The sequence below is a fragment of the Crinia signifera genome, chromosome 11 (genome assembly GCF_055691185.1).
Source record: "Crinia signifera chromosome 11, ASM5569118v1, whole genome shotgun sequence".
Classification (NCBI taxonomy): Eukaryota; Metazoa; Chordata; class Amphibia; order Anura; family Myobatrachidae; genus Crinia; species Crinia signifera.
In genome coordinates, this window is record NC_139227.1 from 48,170,568 (window position 1) to 48,188,087 (window position 17,520).

General features: G+C 45.7%; 1 protein-coding gene across 1 annotated transcript in view; it reads right to left on the reverse strand.

Annotated features, from left to right (window-relative positions):
- The window catches only part of LRP3 (LDL receptor related protein 3), a 37,981-nt gene extending 21,595 nt beyond the window's left edge, over positions 1–16,386 (reverse strand). The window contains exon 1 of the mRNA XM_083164770.1: positions 15,799–16,386. Within this exon, the coding sequence (XP_083020896.1) occupies positions 15,799–15,853 (55 nt within the window). The 5' untranslated portion in view covers positions 15,854–16,386. The remainder of the gene's footprint in view (positions 1–15,798) is intronic.
- Positions 16,387–17,520: the final 1,134 nt, after the last annotated feature.

Below are 17,520 nucleotides of genomic sequence, written 5' to 3' on the forward strand. Positions count from 1 at the left end.
ATTTCAGCGCAAAGCATCGAGCGATTCATTTCAGTTTATTTCTAAAACATCATCTGGGCCCACCTGTAGGAATGGAGGCAGCTGTGAAGATGAAGGGGGGATAGGTTGGGGATTTGAATAATGATAAGTCTGCCAAGCACAAACCTCTTCTTTCAGGATCCAGGTGCTAACATGATAACATCAGTAGAACAGAACTTTTACTTATGCCGTGCCAGAGCTGCTCAGTTCTTTCACACAAAGGGAGGGATTCTGACTGTGATGCAGCAGCGATGTCGAACGCAGTGATGGTTTCACTGCGCAGGCGCCTGAGTCACAACACCTGTATGCCTTCAGTTTGCTGAGAGAGACGCAGATCAAATTTGGAGGCACGGTAGCAGAATTGCAGGGGCGTTCCTGAACGGTTCCTGTAAAGTAACAGGGGGGTGGCTACACACCACTAACACAGATACAGGCGTGGCGCTGAAAGCAGTTGCAAACAAATTTACTAAAAGACAGTTTTTAAAATAGGGTCAGGTTGCTAAGGGCAACATCCCATCTTCAATAGTTAAACAAATCAGCTTCAGATAAGTCTGAATTGAGTCGATTTTTAACAGACTGTTAAGTAAATGAGAGATTTGTATAAGTATCTATTCTATTAAAAAGATTGGCAATGGTTGGTTTAATGGTCTACTTTGGCCTGATGTCTGTTTTGTAGTTGATTTTGAGTAACTGCACCCCTTGACGCACCCAGGGGTATATCATCGTCTAAGAAGGGAATTATTTAGTTAGGATTATGTGGCAGATGCTTTTCATATATTTATTAATGCATGAAAAGCGTAATAAAGGTTTATATAAGCCTTCATAACGACATGTAACAGTCCTTACGGCAAGTGTTGGGGGACGCTGGCCTGTACGGACTGCTCCCCGCCGGCCTCAGCATGAATGCAGGCTCAGTGACCTTTACATAGATAGGCAATCAATATACAAAGGGATCAGTGATGCGATTAATAAATCATATATTTAATTGTCTTAGTGGGGCTACCCAGTAGAAGTGTCACTGCAACCCTATTTCACACATTTTCAGCACTGTCGCACTCCTACAGGGTAATAAGGGGTTACTGCGCCATTGTAATAATACCAGATAATATCGTCCCTTACAGACAGTACAGAACCCTCTATAGACCTCTATATCCTTATTCTGGTGCACACGCAAAGCTGCAAAATTCTCTGGTGTCTTAGAGTTGCCGTTACCTTGTACGTGAAAAGGACGGACAGTTGCCATCCGATGACGTCAGCTGCTCAACCCCGGTACCCGTGTATTCACTGAATTACCATGGGAACGCGTAGCTGTTTCATGGGAACGCCCATGAAACGCTGGGCCTTCCCATGGGTGCAGCCCGTCGCCGCCACCCCCGCCCACACTGCAAGGTGCGAACGGGATGGCATATAAGCCATACGCCATGCCCGCTCGCACCAAGTGGCTGTGCATGGGCAATCGCTAAACATCGCTACCCCGTGCGATCATGTGGGGGGAACGATCAAATCAGAATAACTTCCCATGTAGGTTGCAGAGGGGACAGATGTAACAGGTGCAGAGAGAGTTAGATTTGGGAGAGGTGTGTTCAAACTGAACTCTAAATTGCAGTGTAAAAATAAAGTTGCCAGTATTTACTCTGCACAGAAACAAAATATACAAATGTAACTATTTCTGCACCCGTTACATCTGCCCCACCTGCAGCGCAGCATGATTTGTCCATTAAAGAAGCTGTTTCCTTTTGCAAACCAAACTGAATCACCCCCATTGCTTCTAGGAAGAGCTAAAAAGGGCATCACAATTCTACTATTTGCTTTCAAATTATTTTAAATGACTCCGAAAGTTACATCGCTGGCGTTACCTCTATTTATATTGATTAGTAATTGAATGTGCATTGTATACATCTCATCTTACCTAGAGGCTTCGCGCACCAATAGGCTCCAGTTTACTACTAACCCAACCCCCACCCTCTGGGATCTCCTGGCGGGGACACAGAAAGGTTTGAGAGTAGAATTTAAGAATCAGGTTTTATTTATAAGGCACAACAATCATTTTACAGCTATCTGCAGTGTTGATCCGCACCTCCTGTCCTAGCTACAACCTTACCACTGACCTGCCCATGACGGAACATCTCTGCCACTGAGATATGACACTAACTAGTGTGAGGACATCACTCAGGGGAGATGTTTTACATATTGGAGAGAGACAAAGTGCCAACCAATCAACTTCTGCTATTTTCCTGGCACAGCATGTAAAACATCAGCTAGAAGCTAATTGATTAGTACTTTATCTCTCTCCAAGGATTGATAGATCTCACCAGACTCCTTACTTGTAACTTATTATTTCTGATGCCGGCACAATGCATTGTGCCATTCCACAAACTGCTCGTCTCAGCAATCTAGAGACTTGGATTCTAGATCTATGGGTCAGGTGATATTGGGCAAGATGTGCTAACCACTTGTGGTACATCCCGCCATCATGTACTGATACATATGCAATTAGTAGCACAATGGGCAGCTGCCCTTTGCATTACTCATGAAAAAGGTCAGAATACCAACGCCAGAATACTGACTGCCGGCCTCCCGATCGGGAAGTAAGCGGAGTGGGCTAGCGTGCGACTGGGAAGGTGGGATTTTGACTCAGGCACTAGTGGGGGACTTAGAATTTAGCAGGGGTGGTAGGGTTAGCGTGAGGGGCCAGGTTTAGGCAGCGTGGTAAGGGGGTTAGGTTTAGGCACTAGCGGGAAGAATGAGGGTCAGGCTTCGGGGAGGGCCGGTTATGGTTATACTGAAAACTGGGAGGATTAGTGGGGTAGTTATTATTATTATTATTATTATTATTATCAGTTTCTTATATAGCGCACACATATTCCACAGCGCTTTACAGAGTATAGTTGAACATTCACATCAGTCCCTGCCCCAGTGGAGTTTACAATCTATATTCCCTACCACATGTATACGCACACACAGACATTCTAGGGTTAATTTTGTTTGGAGCCAATTAGCATACCAGTAAATTTTTGGATTGTGGGAGGAAACCGGAGTACCCGGAGTAAACCCACGCAACGGTTAGAATATACAAACTCCGCACAGTTAGAGCCATGGTGGGGATCGAACCCATGACCTCAGCGCTGTGAGGCAGTAATGCTAACCATTACACTGTCCGTACTACTGGGTAGTTGGAGAGGGTTAGCTTACTAACAGACCCCGGCATCTGTATCGGGATGCCAAGTCAGTCTTTGGGCTACCGGAATCCCCACCGCCGGGATAACATATTTATCCAGTATGTACTACACTAGGGCCGGATTACCTAAAACCTCATAGGGGGTGTATAAGTTACAGACTGTACCTATACAGGCACTATTACAGCTGCGGAATAGAAGGATGCAGTAATCAGTACTGTATCTCAGCATCTACAGGTGCTCACAATGCGCGCCATACACATGGATGGACACCTGGGAAAGTCACCCAATAGGAGCCCCCTCCCCCCCCCCCCACCTCTCTGTATGTACTAAGACATCAGTTCTAGCTGCTCCTAGCACATCCCAGCTCTCGGCCACCTAAGCAACTCGCTGAGGTGTATTGGGGGAATACAAGTGACGGTGCCAGGTGGTGATACAATAGCACAGGATGCAGAGCCTGTCCCTGGTACAACAGATACAGACAACCCCACAATCTGAAGTGTTTAGGAGGAAATAATGGTATAATGTGGGGGAAGCAGCTCTGCGATCCTGTACACAACGCAGTATACAGCTGTGTTTCTGCCCACAAACGCCCACAGGGTGTCAATCATCGCAGGTTCCTGTCGGACAAATGGCTCACACATGCAGTTATTCCATAATTGTCCATGCTGCAAAAACGCAGCTGTGCCCCTAGTGCCGATGTGCGCACAATGCCAATATGCTGCGGCACCGCTGGGCGGAACCACAAACACCTACCAGGAGAGCAGAAGGAGTTGGCACCTATGTAATGCCGAAAGTACCTTATATATTGCACTGTATGTGCAGCATTTTCTGATTGTTGCAGAGCTAGAAGACAAATGTCTGGGTCTTCTTTGGGGATGCAGTTTAAATCCCGGCGGTCGGGATCCCGAAATCCCGACACTTTCTCCCCCCGAGGGTGTCCACGACACCCTCGGAGGGAGAATAAATTAGTGTGCCGAGCGTAGCAAGGCACCGGGCCCGCTGCGTGGCGAGCGCAGCGAGCCCGCAAGTGGGGGCGATCCACGTCCCCCCTTGTCAGGATTTCGGCGTTCGGGATTCCGGCGTCGGGATCCCGACCGCCGGCTTTTCATGCCGAATCCCTTCTTTGGTATCATTTCAGGAAAATTAGACAGATGAGATGGGAGGGTCCGGTTGCTTGGAAATCCACCTCCTCTTGGTAAGTGGCTCACATTATTACAACAATAGCAATGGTATATAGGATGTAATTCAGCATGGATCACTAATCATACAGTGGACTGCGAGTAGGAAGACGCCAACCAGATAGAAAGAGAAAAAATGCTCCTTACAAATTTGCTAATGTATCGCAGATCCAAGAGACTCTGCTGTGAGTGGGTCTAAGGCTGCCACTACACTGCGACAGGCTGGATGTGCGCTGACTTCACAGACCCTCCTCAGAAGCGACTTGGCATGCCTGCATTTTTTATGACACACCCAGAAAACAGCCAGTACCACCCCCAAATGCCGACTTCCCATCAGTCAAACTGCGTCTCCATTGCATTTATGATCCATAGGCTTTTGTAATACTCCTCATGCATGCGAAATACATACAGTACACATGCTCATTCATTTGATAATAGCTTGATTTCCAAATTCTGTAATTAGCGATCCAGGCTGAATTTAGCCTATAATATTACTAGCGCTGCCGCCACATCATGCAGTGTAGGGGACAGAGCGGAGCTGTTGCACATGCCCAGTGGTAGCAGCTTCTTCTACCAAGTTTGCTGTAAGTCCTCAATCAGCGCACTGGAGCAGAGAGCAGCTGCCAGGAAGAAGAGACAGGAGCCTTACCATGAGGTGGGAGTATGAGAGCTTAGAAAGTGCAGCACTGGTTCTATTATGTTTGGGTATTTATTATGGTATGTGTAACCTTTTACTGACTACTATAGACCATATATAGTGTTAGATATTAATACTGTATTCCATACAGTATCCAGTGTATAATAATAAGACCATTGCGTACATTAATGTTCAGGGTCGTTACTAGGTTCTTCTACTGCTCCCCCAGACTGTGCACTTGCTCCAATGTCCCACATAGTGGAAGATTGTGGACGGTATTTGGAAACCCCCCCTCTAGGAATCCTGCGTTTGCACTGTATGTACATTATACCTATGTGCATAGTAAGAATAAGTCAGATTGAAATAACAAGATGCGGTTTGCTATAAAATCAATTTAACTTACACTGATTTCCATTCTTCCTTTCCCAGTGTTTTATCACATAATAATCAGCTGTGTAAACAATGTAAATGACAAGTGATTAATGTAAATCAGCTGCGATTCATTCTGTAACTCGTATTAAGATCATATCAGTTATTAGCGCTGGGGGAAAAACTGTCAGGAACAGCTCAGAAAGTATCAGAAGCGCATTAATCCTGCTAAGTGTCCAGCGAGGAAGTGGTGAATTAAACTTGTGACCGTTTCACATTAGACTTCACTTAGAACCACTTCCTAAGCAGCCGCCTGACCTCAAAAGGCTTCTTAATTGTGCCTAATATAGGGGAATGTTAACCCTAGACATAGCTTCATGTTATCTTACTGCACTGGGGGTGGTAGAGCTCATAGACAATGTCTAGGTACAGTCAATTGGTCGACCATGAATAGTTGACATAACCAAGATCAACCCTGTGGTCATACATTACGAGCCTTGTGTCATCATTCATGAAAAATGGTTGTCCTAGTGCAATACAGAAAACATCCTAGTGGCCACCATGAAGACAGGGAGGACCTTAGTGTCTGTCATACAAACAGACAGTATCCCAGTCACCACTATACAATACAGGGAGCATCCAAGTGGCCACCATACAATACAGAAATCACCTCAGTGTCCACCATACAATACAAAAAGTACGCATGGACGCCATGGAATACAAGGAACTTCAAAGTGCCTGCCATACAATTAAGGAAGAATCCAAATGACATCCATACAATACAGAGAGCCTTTTCCTCCTATATCTATTGTTGATCCCCTCCGCTTAGCTCCACCATCTTGGCTATGCTTTCATTTGGCATTCTGTAATTATATTGGCCCTTATTCTGATCGGTGCGGATATTCCCGCATTCTTACGGTGCGGTCCGCACGCCACGGTGTTTTGCCGCGTGCGGCCATCGTCCGTAGAAACGCCCACGGGTCCTCCGCATTCGGACGGACTCACTCTTTAAGAACAGGGCGTGTTTACGGACGACATACAAAGCATGCGTGTGCGGGAGAAACACTCCGATTCGGCACGGTATTACAGAGTATTACAGAGTATGCTCGGGAATACCGCATCCGAACGGGAGCCAAGCGGTGCTACCGCACGTAAGCGGAGTATTTACGCCAAACAACCCACTATGAAGTATCTTCTGCTATACATCACATGACCCACTTATTCAATTACCTATCCTCATAAAAAAATGCTTATTTGGAATTGGAATCAATTAGATTCCAATATATCCTTACAAGCATGCCTAACACATGCATTGCACACATTAACCCTTACAGCAATGTAAGTGCAATGGTTTCAATTAAAGCACTGACAAGCGTCCTATTAGTGAGTAATGAGTAAAGGAGTCGATTCTATTGGGTTCAGGTGTTAATGGTTGTAGTCATTAGGCGTACGTTCGCCTACCGCATGAACGAGTGGTGTCCGCAAAGCAATAGTACACTTGTGGACACCGCACATTTCTGCCCTTTTTGATCGCGTGCATTCGGAGTGGTTTCCGAATGTACGCCCCCCAACATAAGTGTACTCCCCCGTGTCCGCCCATGTTTCCGCCCCGTTTTGCCCACTTTGAAACTACGCCCATGTGTCATTCCGCATGACGCCCATAATACGCCCCTATTTCCCGACTGATAGCGGTGAACAGTTTTGGACGGGATTTGGCCGAACTGGTACCGAGTCAAGGCGTGGCACATGCGCGTAGCGTTCTCCACGCATGCGCAGACGCCATAAAGACGCGATCCGTAAGTACGCGGTAAAGTCCGCGTCAATCAGAATAAGGGCCTTTATATTGTTTAGCCCCATTGTGTCAGTGTTCTGGAACGGCTCGATACAGAACAGTTTCAGAACCGTGGATGCTGGATTATCAGTGGTCTACCTGTATATGGAGACGATCTCCAGACGTAATTTGGTTGAACGCTGGTCAGATGTATAGGACAGGTGTGATAACCAAACCACACCATCTGCAGGGACTGGGAATGACAAATATTCCGGCCATATTTTTACGATTGTAGCGCACAATTACGGTGTATTGTGGGGCACGCTTTAGGCGATAAGTTACCCCTATATATCACAAAAAGAATCCTTAAATTACCTATTTTCCTCCAAAATGAGACATCAAGCCAGGCACACACACTGGAGAGATATTGGCACAACAAATCACGCATCAGTGGCCGATCCCCTGTGCTGCCTGGCCAACCAGGCAATACCACATGTGACCGGAATCGGTACATCTGTCAGAATGAACTTAGGTCTACAGTCATTAGGTCGACCCCACTAGGTCGACTGGCAGGAAGGTCGACCTGATTTAAGGTCGACATGGGCCAAGGTCGACATGACTTAAGGTGGAATTTGCATAAAGGTCGACATGAGGAAGGTCGACTGGTCATAAGGTCGACATGGGTTTTTCACTGTTTTTTTTATCCGAATGTAGACACAGTCGACATGGACACAGTTGGCAATGAGAATCGGACCCTCGCATCGCAATGCTTTGCTCGCAATGCTTCGGGCACGGTGGCTCGCTTCGCTCGCCACAGCTTTAATAACCTCCTCCACGCCCTAGTGGATGGTAGGGCATGAAATACCGCCTGTCGGCACATGTCGGCTAAAAAAACAGTGAAAAACCCCATGTCGACCTTATGACCAGTCGACCTTCCTCATGTCGACCTTTATGCAAATTCCACCTTAAGTCATGTCGACCTTGGCCCATGTTGACCTTAAGTCAGGTCAACCTTCCTGCCAGTCGACCTAGTGGGGTCGACCTAATGACTGTAGACCTAAGTTCATTCTAATAGATGACCGCTTCCCATGTGACCTGGTGTATACTAATCAAGGACAGAATAGTGATTGCCCCGTCCTTCATTAGATCATCCTCACATGTAGCCAGAAGCCGATATTGGCTTGTTGGGAAACGTGGTTATGAATCCTGCGACTGGTGTCCCCAAACCTGATTTTTTTTCAGGACAGATATTTTATTCTTATGGGGAAATGGGGTGGGCATAAAACGTTTAAGATTTTCATTGATCTATCATATATCTAGGAATCTGGATCTCTAGGAGCCCTGAGGATTATAAGAGACTAAACCTAGATCCCTTAATTACATACCTGAATAATAAAATTAAGATCTGGCGGAGGCTACCATTGACAAATTCCGGTAGAGTAAATCTGATTAAAATGATACTGCTTCCCAAATTCTTATATGCGTTACAGCACGCACCACAGTATGTACCTGAGTCCTTCTTTAGGAAAATCAATAGCTTACTGTCTTCCTTTATATGGGGTAATACTCGTCCTAAAATTAGACTCCAGGCTCTAATGAGGAAACGGGAAAAGGGGGGGATGGGTCTGCCTGATTTTAGGCTGTATTACATAGCAAGTCAACTGACATCTCTTTCCGTGTGGGTGGAACCCTCCTCCGCGGATGAAGGGATTAGTGATATGATAGTTGAGGAAGAAAGAGGAAATACCCCACTGCAGAAATTAGTGAAAGGTAATATATGCAGGAAAGATGCACCAATGATCATCCAAGCAGTGAAGATATGGAGAGAAGCCAACAGTATAACGGAATTTACGGCACTGGATATGGAATATCCTCTGAATGACCCCCAGAGAATAAGGGAAACAGAACAGCTCCAAATACACAGGGTTTGGGGGAAATTTGGGGTAACTAAGCTGAGTCAGATATATGATAATAATACTATCAAATCATTTAGTCAGATGCAAGAGGAGTTCCTTTTACCGGCTGGGTATCTCTTTAGATACCTTCAATTAAAAAGCATAGTGGAAGCTCGTTTTGAGGGACAACCACCAGTATTTGGAGACTCCCCAATTAAGAAAATCTTGAAGGGAGGAAAACGTAAACTAACGGCTACATTGTACAACATGATGTTACAATCTAAAATGGGTGACATGGATGAGGTGAGAGTAAAGTGGGAGGGAGACCTAGGCCCTATAGAGATAAGAGAATGGAGAGAGGCGATGGAGGTAGTGCCAAGAGCAACAAACTCAAGTAGAGTACAGCAAATACAATTGTATATATTACATAGGTCATATCTAACCCCAATAAGATTATTCAAATTTGGAGGAAGGTCATCGGATAAGTGCCCAAAATGTAAACTATCTTCTGGTACCTTCTACCATATGATTTGGGAATGCCCAATGGTACAGGACTTTTGGGGTAAAGTCATTCAATCCCTGACGGATTTGGGAATCAATAGAGAGATTCTAACAGTTAAATGCTGCCTGTTGGGTATTTGTGCTAGTCAGAGGTTAAGTAGGTACACTAAGGCCCTTATTGTCAATATATGTGCACTAGCCAAAGTAATAATCGCCAGAACCTGGCTGGCAAATATAGGTCCGGAGATCGAGAAGTGGAAAGCACTAGTAGAATACACAAAATCACATGAAAAATATATATATGTGCACAGAAACACTGTCAGTAAATTTGAGAAGATATGGTGTGTATGGGGCAATAGGGATTAGTGCCCGATAAGTACTTAAGCACTGAATATTTATAAGTAAGGGACATATAATAGAAGTTAGCACATTTGTAATTAGATACTAACACAAGATAAGAAAGCAACACAAGATAATAAAGTAAATTATAAGATATAAAGATAACGAGATATTTATTATGGTAATTAAGGATAATATATTAATAGCACTGTAAAGGATGGGTAGAATATACTTATAGCCTTACCTAGTAGAATAGACATTCCATTCCCCCCCCCCCCCCCCTTTTTTTATTTTCCCACTTCTTTATCAAGAGGGCAAGTAAAGACAGTGTAAATAGGGTTAAGAACGGTGTATCGGTCACTTTTTTTTTTTAAGGCTGTTTAGAGGCAGATGGAGATCTAATGGGTCAGTTTAATATCTATGGCAGCATCCTTTCCTTTCTAAGTCATAATAAGAGTAGGAAGAATTACAAGTAGGGAGAGGTAGGTAGGATAAATACGGATGGTAGGTTAAGCTGGATTTGTGTTTTGGATGTTTTTGTTAAATGTATTGTCATAGCCATGAAAAATGTGAATATGCGATCCTCACGCGATATATAAGCGAGAAATACTGAACTAGGAGCAATTGGGGGTGGGAATGATTAATGTATTGTTTTTGTTTTCTTTTTATGGCTAAGTTATGTAAGTGTGTGTTATGTGAATGTTTGTCTTTTATATGCAATTTAAAAATCTAAAAAAAAAAAGATTTTCATTGATCAACTTAAGCCCAAGTAACACCGGAATCCGGGGAACTGATATTTTTGCAATGCCGATTCCTGCCTGTCTCCCCTAATCAGCACTCTGCGGTCTAACATACTGTAGGTTTATCTGCATGTAGACAACACGTACATGTCACCATCATCTTCACTCAGCTGTAGGGACTGCTGACGGTTGCAGTCTCTGGCTGTGAAGCAGATGATGATGCAAGCAGCCTGCGAGAGGTTGGCATGGGCTGGTAAATAGGTCCCTGTGAGATCAGCCGGAGAAATGAGCTCACTGGAGATGAAAGTGAATCAGCGATGGATTGCAGCATTCACCAGAGACATAATCTCCTGGCATCTCACACACAGAGCGCCAGTGATTACACCCAACTACAAACACAGGTCCGCTGGGTTTTATATTGTAGGCTTGGAGAGAGAAAAAGTACCAACCAAACTGTCATTTTTCAAAAACATCCTGTAACATGGCAGAAAGGAGCTGGTTGGTTTGTACTTTATCTGTATCCAAGGCTTAGTAAATAAGACTACTATATCTGTAATCACCATGTCGACAGCAGAAGATCTACATTGATGATGTTTTTGACATTAATAAAAGTCATGTGATTTATCGCATGTATACAGTGCCCCAAGAGGAGCTGCCGGAGAAGTACAATGTTCAAATGAATGGGCTGCCGCTAATTGGCTGACAGAGCTCTCTCAGCCAATCAGCGGCTGCCAATTAATATGAATGGGAGTTTTGGTAGCGGCGGGTTGGCAGATTTAAAAACTCCCATTCAAATGAGGGGCGGCCGCTGATTGGCTGAGAGATAATTCTAAGCCAATTAGCAGCCACCCATTCATTTGAATGTGAGTTTTGAAATCTCCTGCCTGCCTGCCGCTACCCCCATAGGATGCAGAGCACCTCTCCTGCGCGACGCTTCCCCACAGACTATCAGTGTGTCACCGCTGATCAGATGTGATACATCACAGGTGCTAATAAGTATCGCTGATGTGTCAGATTCCGAGTCCTCTTATGCTCTACCCATCCGACCTCCGATAAAATGTTTTCAGAAAACACCTAAAATAATCTCTAACTGCTCAACTAGGTGTGAGATTAATCACAAAAAAATGCAATTTTATATGATAAAAAAAAACAAGTTTTATTTCCTATCTTCCCTACAAGCCGTGCACAAGCCTATGATAAGCCTACCACTGACATGGATGATGTAATGCCTGTCGAACTATGTAGGACAACATGCCAAGCAGGTCACATACATTTACTGATAACAGTCACATGAGCACTCGATACTGTGGAAATCTCCCAGGAAATGTTCAGTGTCAGCACGTCAACCAGACGTTCCGGAGAATCAGACACAAAGAAGTCGATTCACTAAAGACTGACATGAACCAAGTCTACTGCTAAGACGCTGGTTATTTGTAACCTATTGACTCACTGCTACATTACTGCAGGGAATTACACGCCTGGAATCAGCCTCTGCACCTTCTACCCAACATGTCAGGCAACAGGATTTCTGGTAAATACGGAAACGAACATGAGCCAAACATGGTGCTTGCTTAAGTTAGAGTCAATTTTACACAGATTCCGTACTGTGGGCCTAACTCATGTATGAAAATAAAGCATAAAAACCAAACAAACAAATGGGTAACAACATGCTGCACTGCTGGTGGGCAGATGTAACAGGTGCAGAGAGAGATTTGAAGGGGTTATTTTTTTTTCTGCGAAGGGTACATACTTGCTGCTTTTGCATGTAGCCAGAAGACACCTTTATTTTTACTTTGCAATTTAGATTTCAGTTTGAACACATCCCACCCAACTCGCTCTCCCAGTTACATCTATGTAAAGCTGGGTACACATCTATACAATCCCTGTTTTCTTGCGACTGTTCGACCGTCCGTAGACGCCTCGGACCATCCACAAACAACAGCCGATACGCGCGTACGCACCTGTACAATTTTACTTGCGACGTCCGATGTACTCCCGTCCAAACAGTCGCAAGACAAAGATTGTACCACTGTACACACTCTCTCGATTTGGGCTATTGACACGATAAATATATAAACAAAATGATCATAATGGGCTGGGTTAAGGGCATACCAAAACAAAGATGCCTGAGTACAGAACCTAAACAAAAGTCTGGGTACGCGTCTATAGTCAGCCGGCAGGGTGACTATGGACAGATACGGCAAACTGCTATAATGATGGGGGAAAGCGTCTACAGTCAGCAGTAAGGGTCAGGGGGCGGAACTAGCAACAGTGCTAGGGCATCAGCCAAAATCTTGCCTAGGACATCAAATTAGCTAGGGCCAGCTCGGTGCATCTGCTGATGACAGTGGGCCAATCTCTGGAATACAAAAAGGGAAACATGTACTGTATTTGGGCCATCTTGTCCTAATGCGCGTCAACCTTTTTGATGTGTCGACCAACAGTAGTTGACTTCTTGAAGACACTGTCAACCTAACAACCCTTACCTGAAACCAATGGGCGTAGTGGCGGCCTGCAGGAATGGAGAGATCACAGCAGGTATCAAGTTCCCCCCTACATAGATTCGGGGGATTCCAGTTAACCCACAATAAGCCCATTACACCATATACACTGCTGTACATAGTTAAGTAGGAGAAGCTCTCTCCCAGCTCACCCCAATAGTTAACCCTACTGCCGAGCTGTAAAAATATATTACAAAATCCCTAGATTTGCACTAAATGAATAGGTCGCTAATAACACTAGGTCCCCTACTAGAGGGACACCCACAATCTATTGTGTGTGTGTGTATATATATATATATATATATATATATATATATATATATATATATATAGATAGAGAGAAGGAGAACAGACTGTTGTTTGCACTCTATCGGTCAGCTTCACTTTGCAAAACCTCCCTGTTAGTGGAGGATAGAGTGGGAAAGAAATGGTAGGAAAAATGTGAAGTGCGCTACTTTAACCTCAATGGACAATTGTTTTTATATAAATACAACTGTTGATAAAAAAAATATTTTTTATTAAAATAATTAGAAAATCAGCATCTCAGACACTGTGATTTTCAATCCGTTTAATAAAAACATGGGAACAGACCCAACGCGTTTCGTCACCAAAGTGACTTCATCAGGGGTAATAGTTCCAACACCTTTAAATCGCACGGCGTGGGATTGGACCTTTATTGGCACCTGAAATGTTCAAACTTATGTCACATGAAGAGAGTTTCTATATAACAAACGTCAGCAGGCAAGTCCAACGCGTTTCGTCACTTAGACTTGATCAAGGGGGCCCCTTGATCAAGTCTAAGTGACGAAACGCGTTGGGCCTGCCTGCCTGCTGACTCCTCCAATAGATAAGTTATGTTCTTATATTTTTTAAAGACATATATATTTTTATCTTGTTTTCTCTGTGTAAATTTCAACTGTTTGTTTTATTTAAAATTCTGTGTAGTGCTCGTGTGCACATTTCTAAATAAATATATATTATTTTATACAAAGAACCATGGTTTCTGCACAGGTATATTTAGTCGCTGAAACCTCTAGCCCTTGTTATATATACATATATATATATATATATATATATATATACACACATACACACACACACACACACACAAACACGTACAGCAGGAGCATTACAGGGGCCACACAACAGGCCTGACTCCTCAGTGACACATATACAGTATACACACACACCAACACACACTCTATTATATATAACATACAGCAGGAGCACTGCAGGGGCCACACAACAGGCCTGACTCCTCAGTGACACATACAGTACACACACACACACACACACACACACACACACTGTATTATATATAACATACAATAACATACAGCAGGAGCACTGCAGCCAGGGGTCACACACCAGTCCTGACTTCTCAGTGACACATATAGCAGATGATCTCATAGCAGTAACCCCGCCATTGCTGGACTGGAGGAGATACAGGATGTGTGCAGCTAATAGTTATAGCAATTACACTGGAGGAAGACTGTGCTACCATGCTTGTGTAACACTACAGCACATACACAAGGCTGGCTGGTAGGGTACTACTCACATGTAATGGGGATGGGGGAATCACAGGTACTCACATGTAACAGGGGATCACAGGTACTCACGTGTAACAGGGGATCACAGGTAATCACGTGTAACAGGGGATCACAGGTACTCACGTGTAACGGGATCACAGGTACTCACGTGTAACAGAGGATCACAGGTACTCACATGTAACGGGGAGGGGGGATCACAGGTACTCACATGTAACGGGGAGGGGGGATGGGTGGGATCACAGGTACTCACATGTAAAGATGAGTGGGGGGGTGGAATCACAGGTACTCACATGTAACGGGGAGGGTGGGTGGAATCACAGGTACTCACATGTAACGGGAGGGGGGGGTGGAATCACACGTACTCACATGTAACGGGGAAGGGGGCAGGTGGAATCACAGGTACTCACATGTAACGGGGAGGGGGGGTCACAGGTACACACGTTTAATGAGGAGGGGGAGCACAGGTACACACATGTAATGGGGAGGGGAGGGGGGAGCACAGGTACACACATGTAATGGGGAAGGGGATCACAGGTACTCACATGTTATGGGAAGGGGGGGGAATCACAGGTACTCACATGTTATGGGGAGGGGGAATCACAGGTGCTCACATGTTATGGGGAGGGGGAATCACAGGTGATCACGTGTAATGGGGAGGGGGGATCACAGGTACTCACGTTTAATGGTGAGGGGGGATCACAGGTACTCACGTGTAATGGTGAGGAGTGGATTACAGGTACTCACGTGTAATGGTGAGGAGTGGATTACAGGTACTCATGTGTAATGGTGAGGGGGGATCACAGGTACTCACATGTAATGGTGAGGGGGGATCACAGGTACTCACGTGTAATGGGGAGGGGGGAGCACAGGTACTCACGTGTAATGGGGAGGAGGGGATTACAGGTACTCACATGTAATGGTGAGGGGGGATCACAGGTACTTACATGTAATGGGAAGGGGGGGATCAAAGGTACTCACGTGCAATGGGGAGGGGGGAGCACAGGTACTCAAGTGTAATGGGGAGGAGGGGATTACAGGTACTCACGTGTAATGGTGAGGGGGGATCACAGGTACTTACATGTAATGGGAAGGGGGGAATCACAGGTACTCTCGTACTCACCAAAGCAGATGACAGAGATATGGTGGAGAAAGTCCCAGCTGGCAGCGCTGGTCATGGTGACAGGGGGGGCTGCGGTCCTTTGTCAGCCAGCCAGGGGGGGACAGGCTCCACATCAGATGTGTCTGTGGCAGGCAGCCAGGGGGGTACAGGAGGGGACAGGCTCCACATCAGATGTGTCTCTGTCAGGCAGCAGCCAGGGAGGTACAGGAGGGGACCGGCTGCACACCAGACACATGCCGGCTCAGCCTCTCTGTGTGCGGTACATGGGAGGAGGAGTGCAGGCTGAAGGAGGGGGGGAGACTGGAGCATCCCTTACTGCAAGATGCAGCTGATGGAGGACGACGTGCGAGAGACCCCCCTCCGGTGTCACCAGGACTGGACACCCCCCATTCAGCAGCAGGGTCTCCTCACCTGCTGGCCTCCTGTCCTGTGGGGGGAGGAGGAGAGGGAGGTGGGGGGGAGTGGACACCTTCTTCCAGCAGGAACCCCCACTCTACTGATCTCTCTGCCTCCCCCTCCAGGTGGATAGCGGTACTCCAACCAGCCCCCACTACTCCTGGGTGAGCTCATCTGGGAGGCCCCTGGGGCTGTGTGACGTCACCGGCCTGACCAGAGGCTGCGAATTGCGAACCCAGTTTTTTTGTCTCATTCCCAGCCTAGGGATGGCCATCGGTTCTATCGATAGCAGCATAATATCTAATGGATGACCATCGATGTTTTTTACTATCGGCCAGACCCACATCTGAGACACAGGCTTCCTCATAGTTATATAGTGTTATATATAGTGACCAATATCTTGTAGGGGGATAATACTTAATATTTGGGGGTTTAATGCTTGTGTTCTGTCGCTATTTGGGCTCGCTCATGTGCACTTTAAACCATACACATGCGCAGTTATTCGATAATCGGTCGATCTGCGTATTCAATAATCAGCGATCAACTCTGAATCAGGCCCTGCATACTGACGGAGACTCCCGTGCCATGGGCCTAATTCAGACCTGTCCCATGGGTGCAAATACACAGGCCAGGCTACTATCGATAGACTGCACATGCGTACGACCCCTAATATGCATGTACAAGGCCGTTCTGCGCTAAAATCCTGCTAATTGTTTTTGGGCCGTACATGGGTCGGACATTTTTTGGGTCACATCGGTGGCGTGTCATGTCAAGCAGCCATCGCGGCCCACTCCCAAATGGTGAGGAGCTCACCGTGGGCCTGATTAAGCTTTGTTAGCATAGCAAAAAAGCACACAACTAGGCAGAACCATGCTGCACTGCAGGTGGGGCAGATGTGATTTGGACCTTACTCTGGTTTGTTCACACGAGGCCAATATTTTCGCAATGCACATGCGCTTGGTGCATGCATCCATGCACTCATGCTAGCGAATGGAGGGGGGGTGGCTGGCCATTAGCATATGGGAATGTATTTAATGGACTTACCATGAGAACGCTGAGCATTCTCATGCTAATGGAGCCGTAACGGACATGCGGGGGGGCTGGCAGCTGCCCGCCCACTTCCCCCCAAGCATATACGCATATGTAAGATTGCTCTGAGCAACCTTACATATGCGTATACCTTCCACATCATTCGATGGTCAGCGACCATCGAAAGATGTGGGAGGGTCCCAGTGGCATGCGAATGGATGTTTATGTCAAACATCAATTCGCAGACAGTGCAAATGGTGGGCCGGCGTACCACCATTCACAGGCGGGATCTGGGTC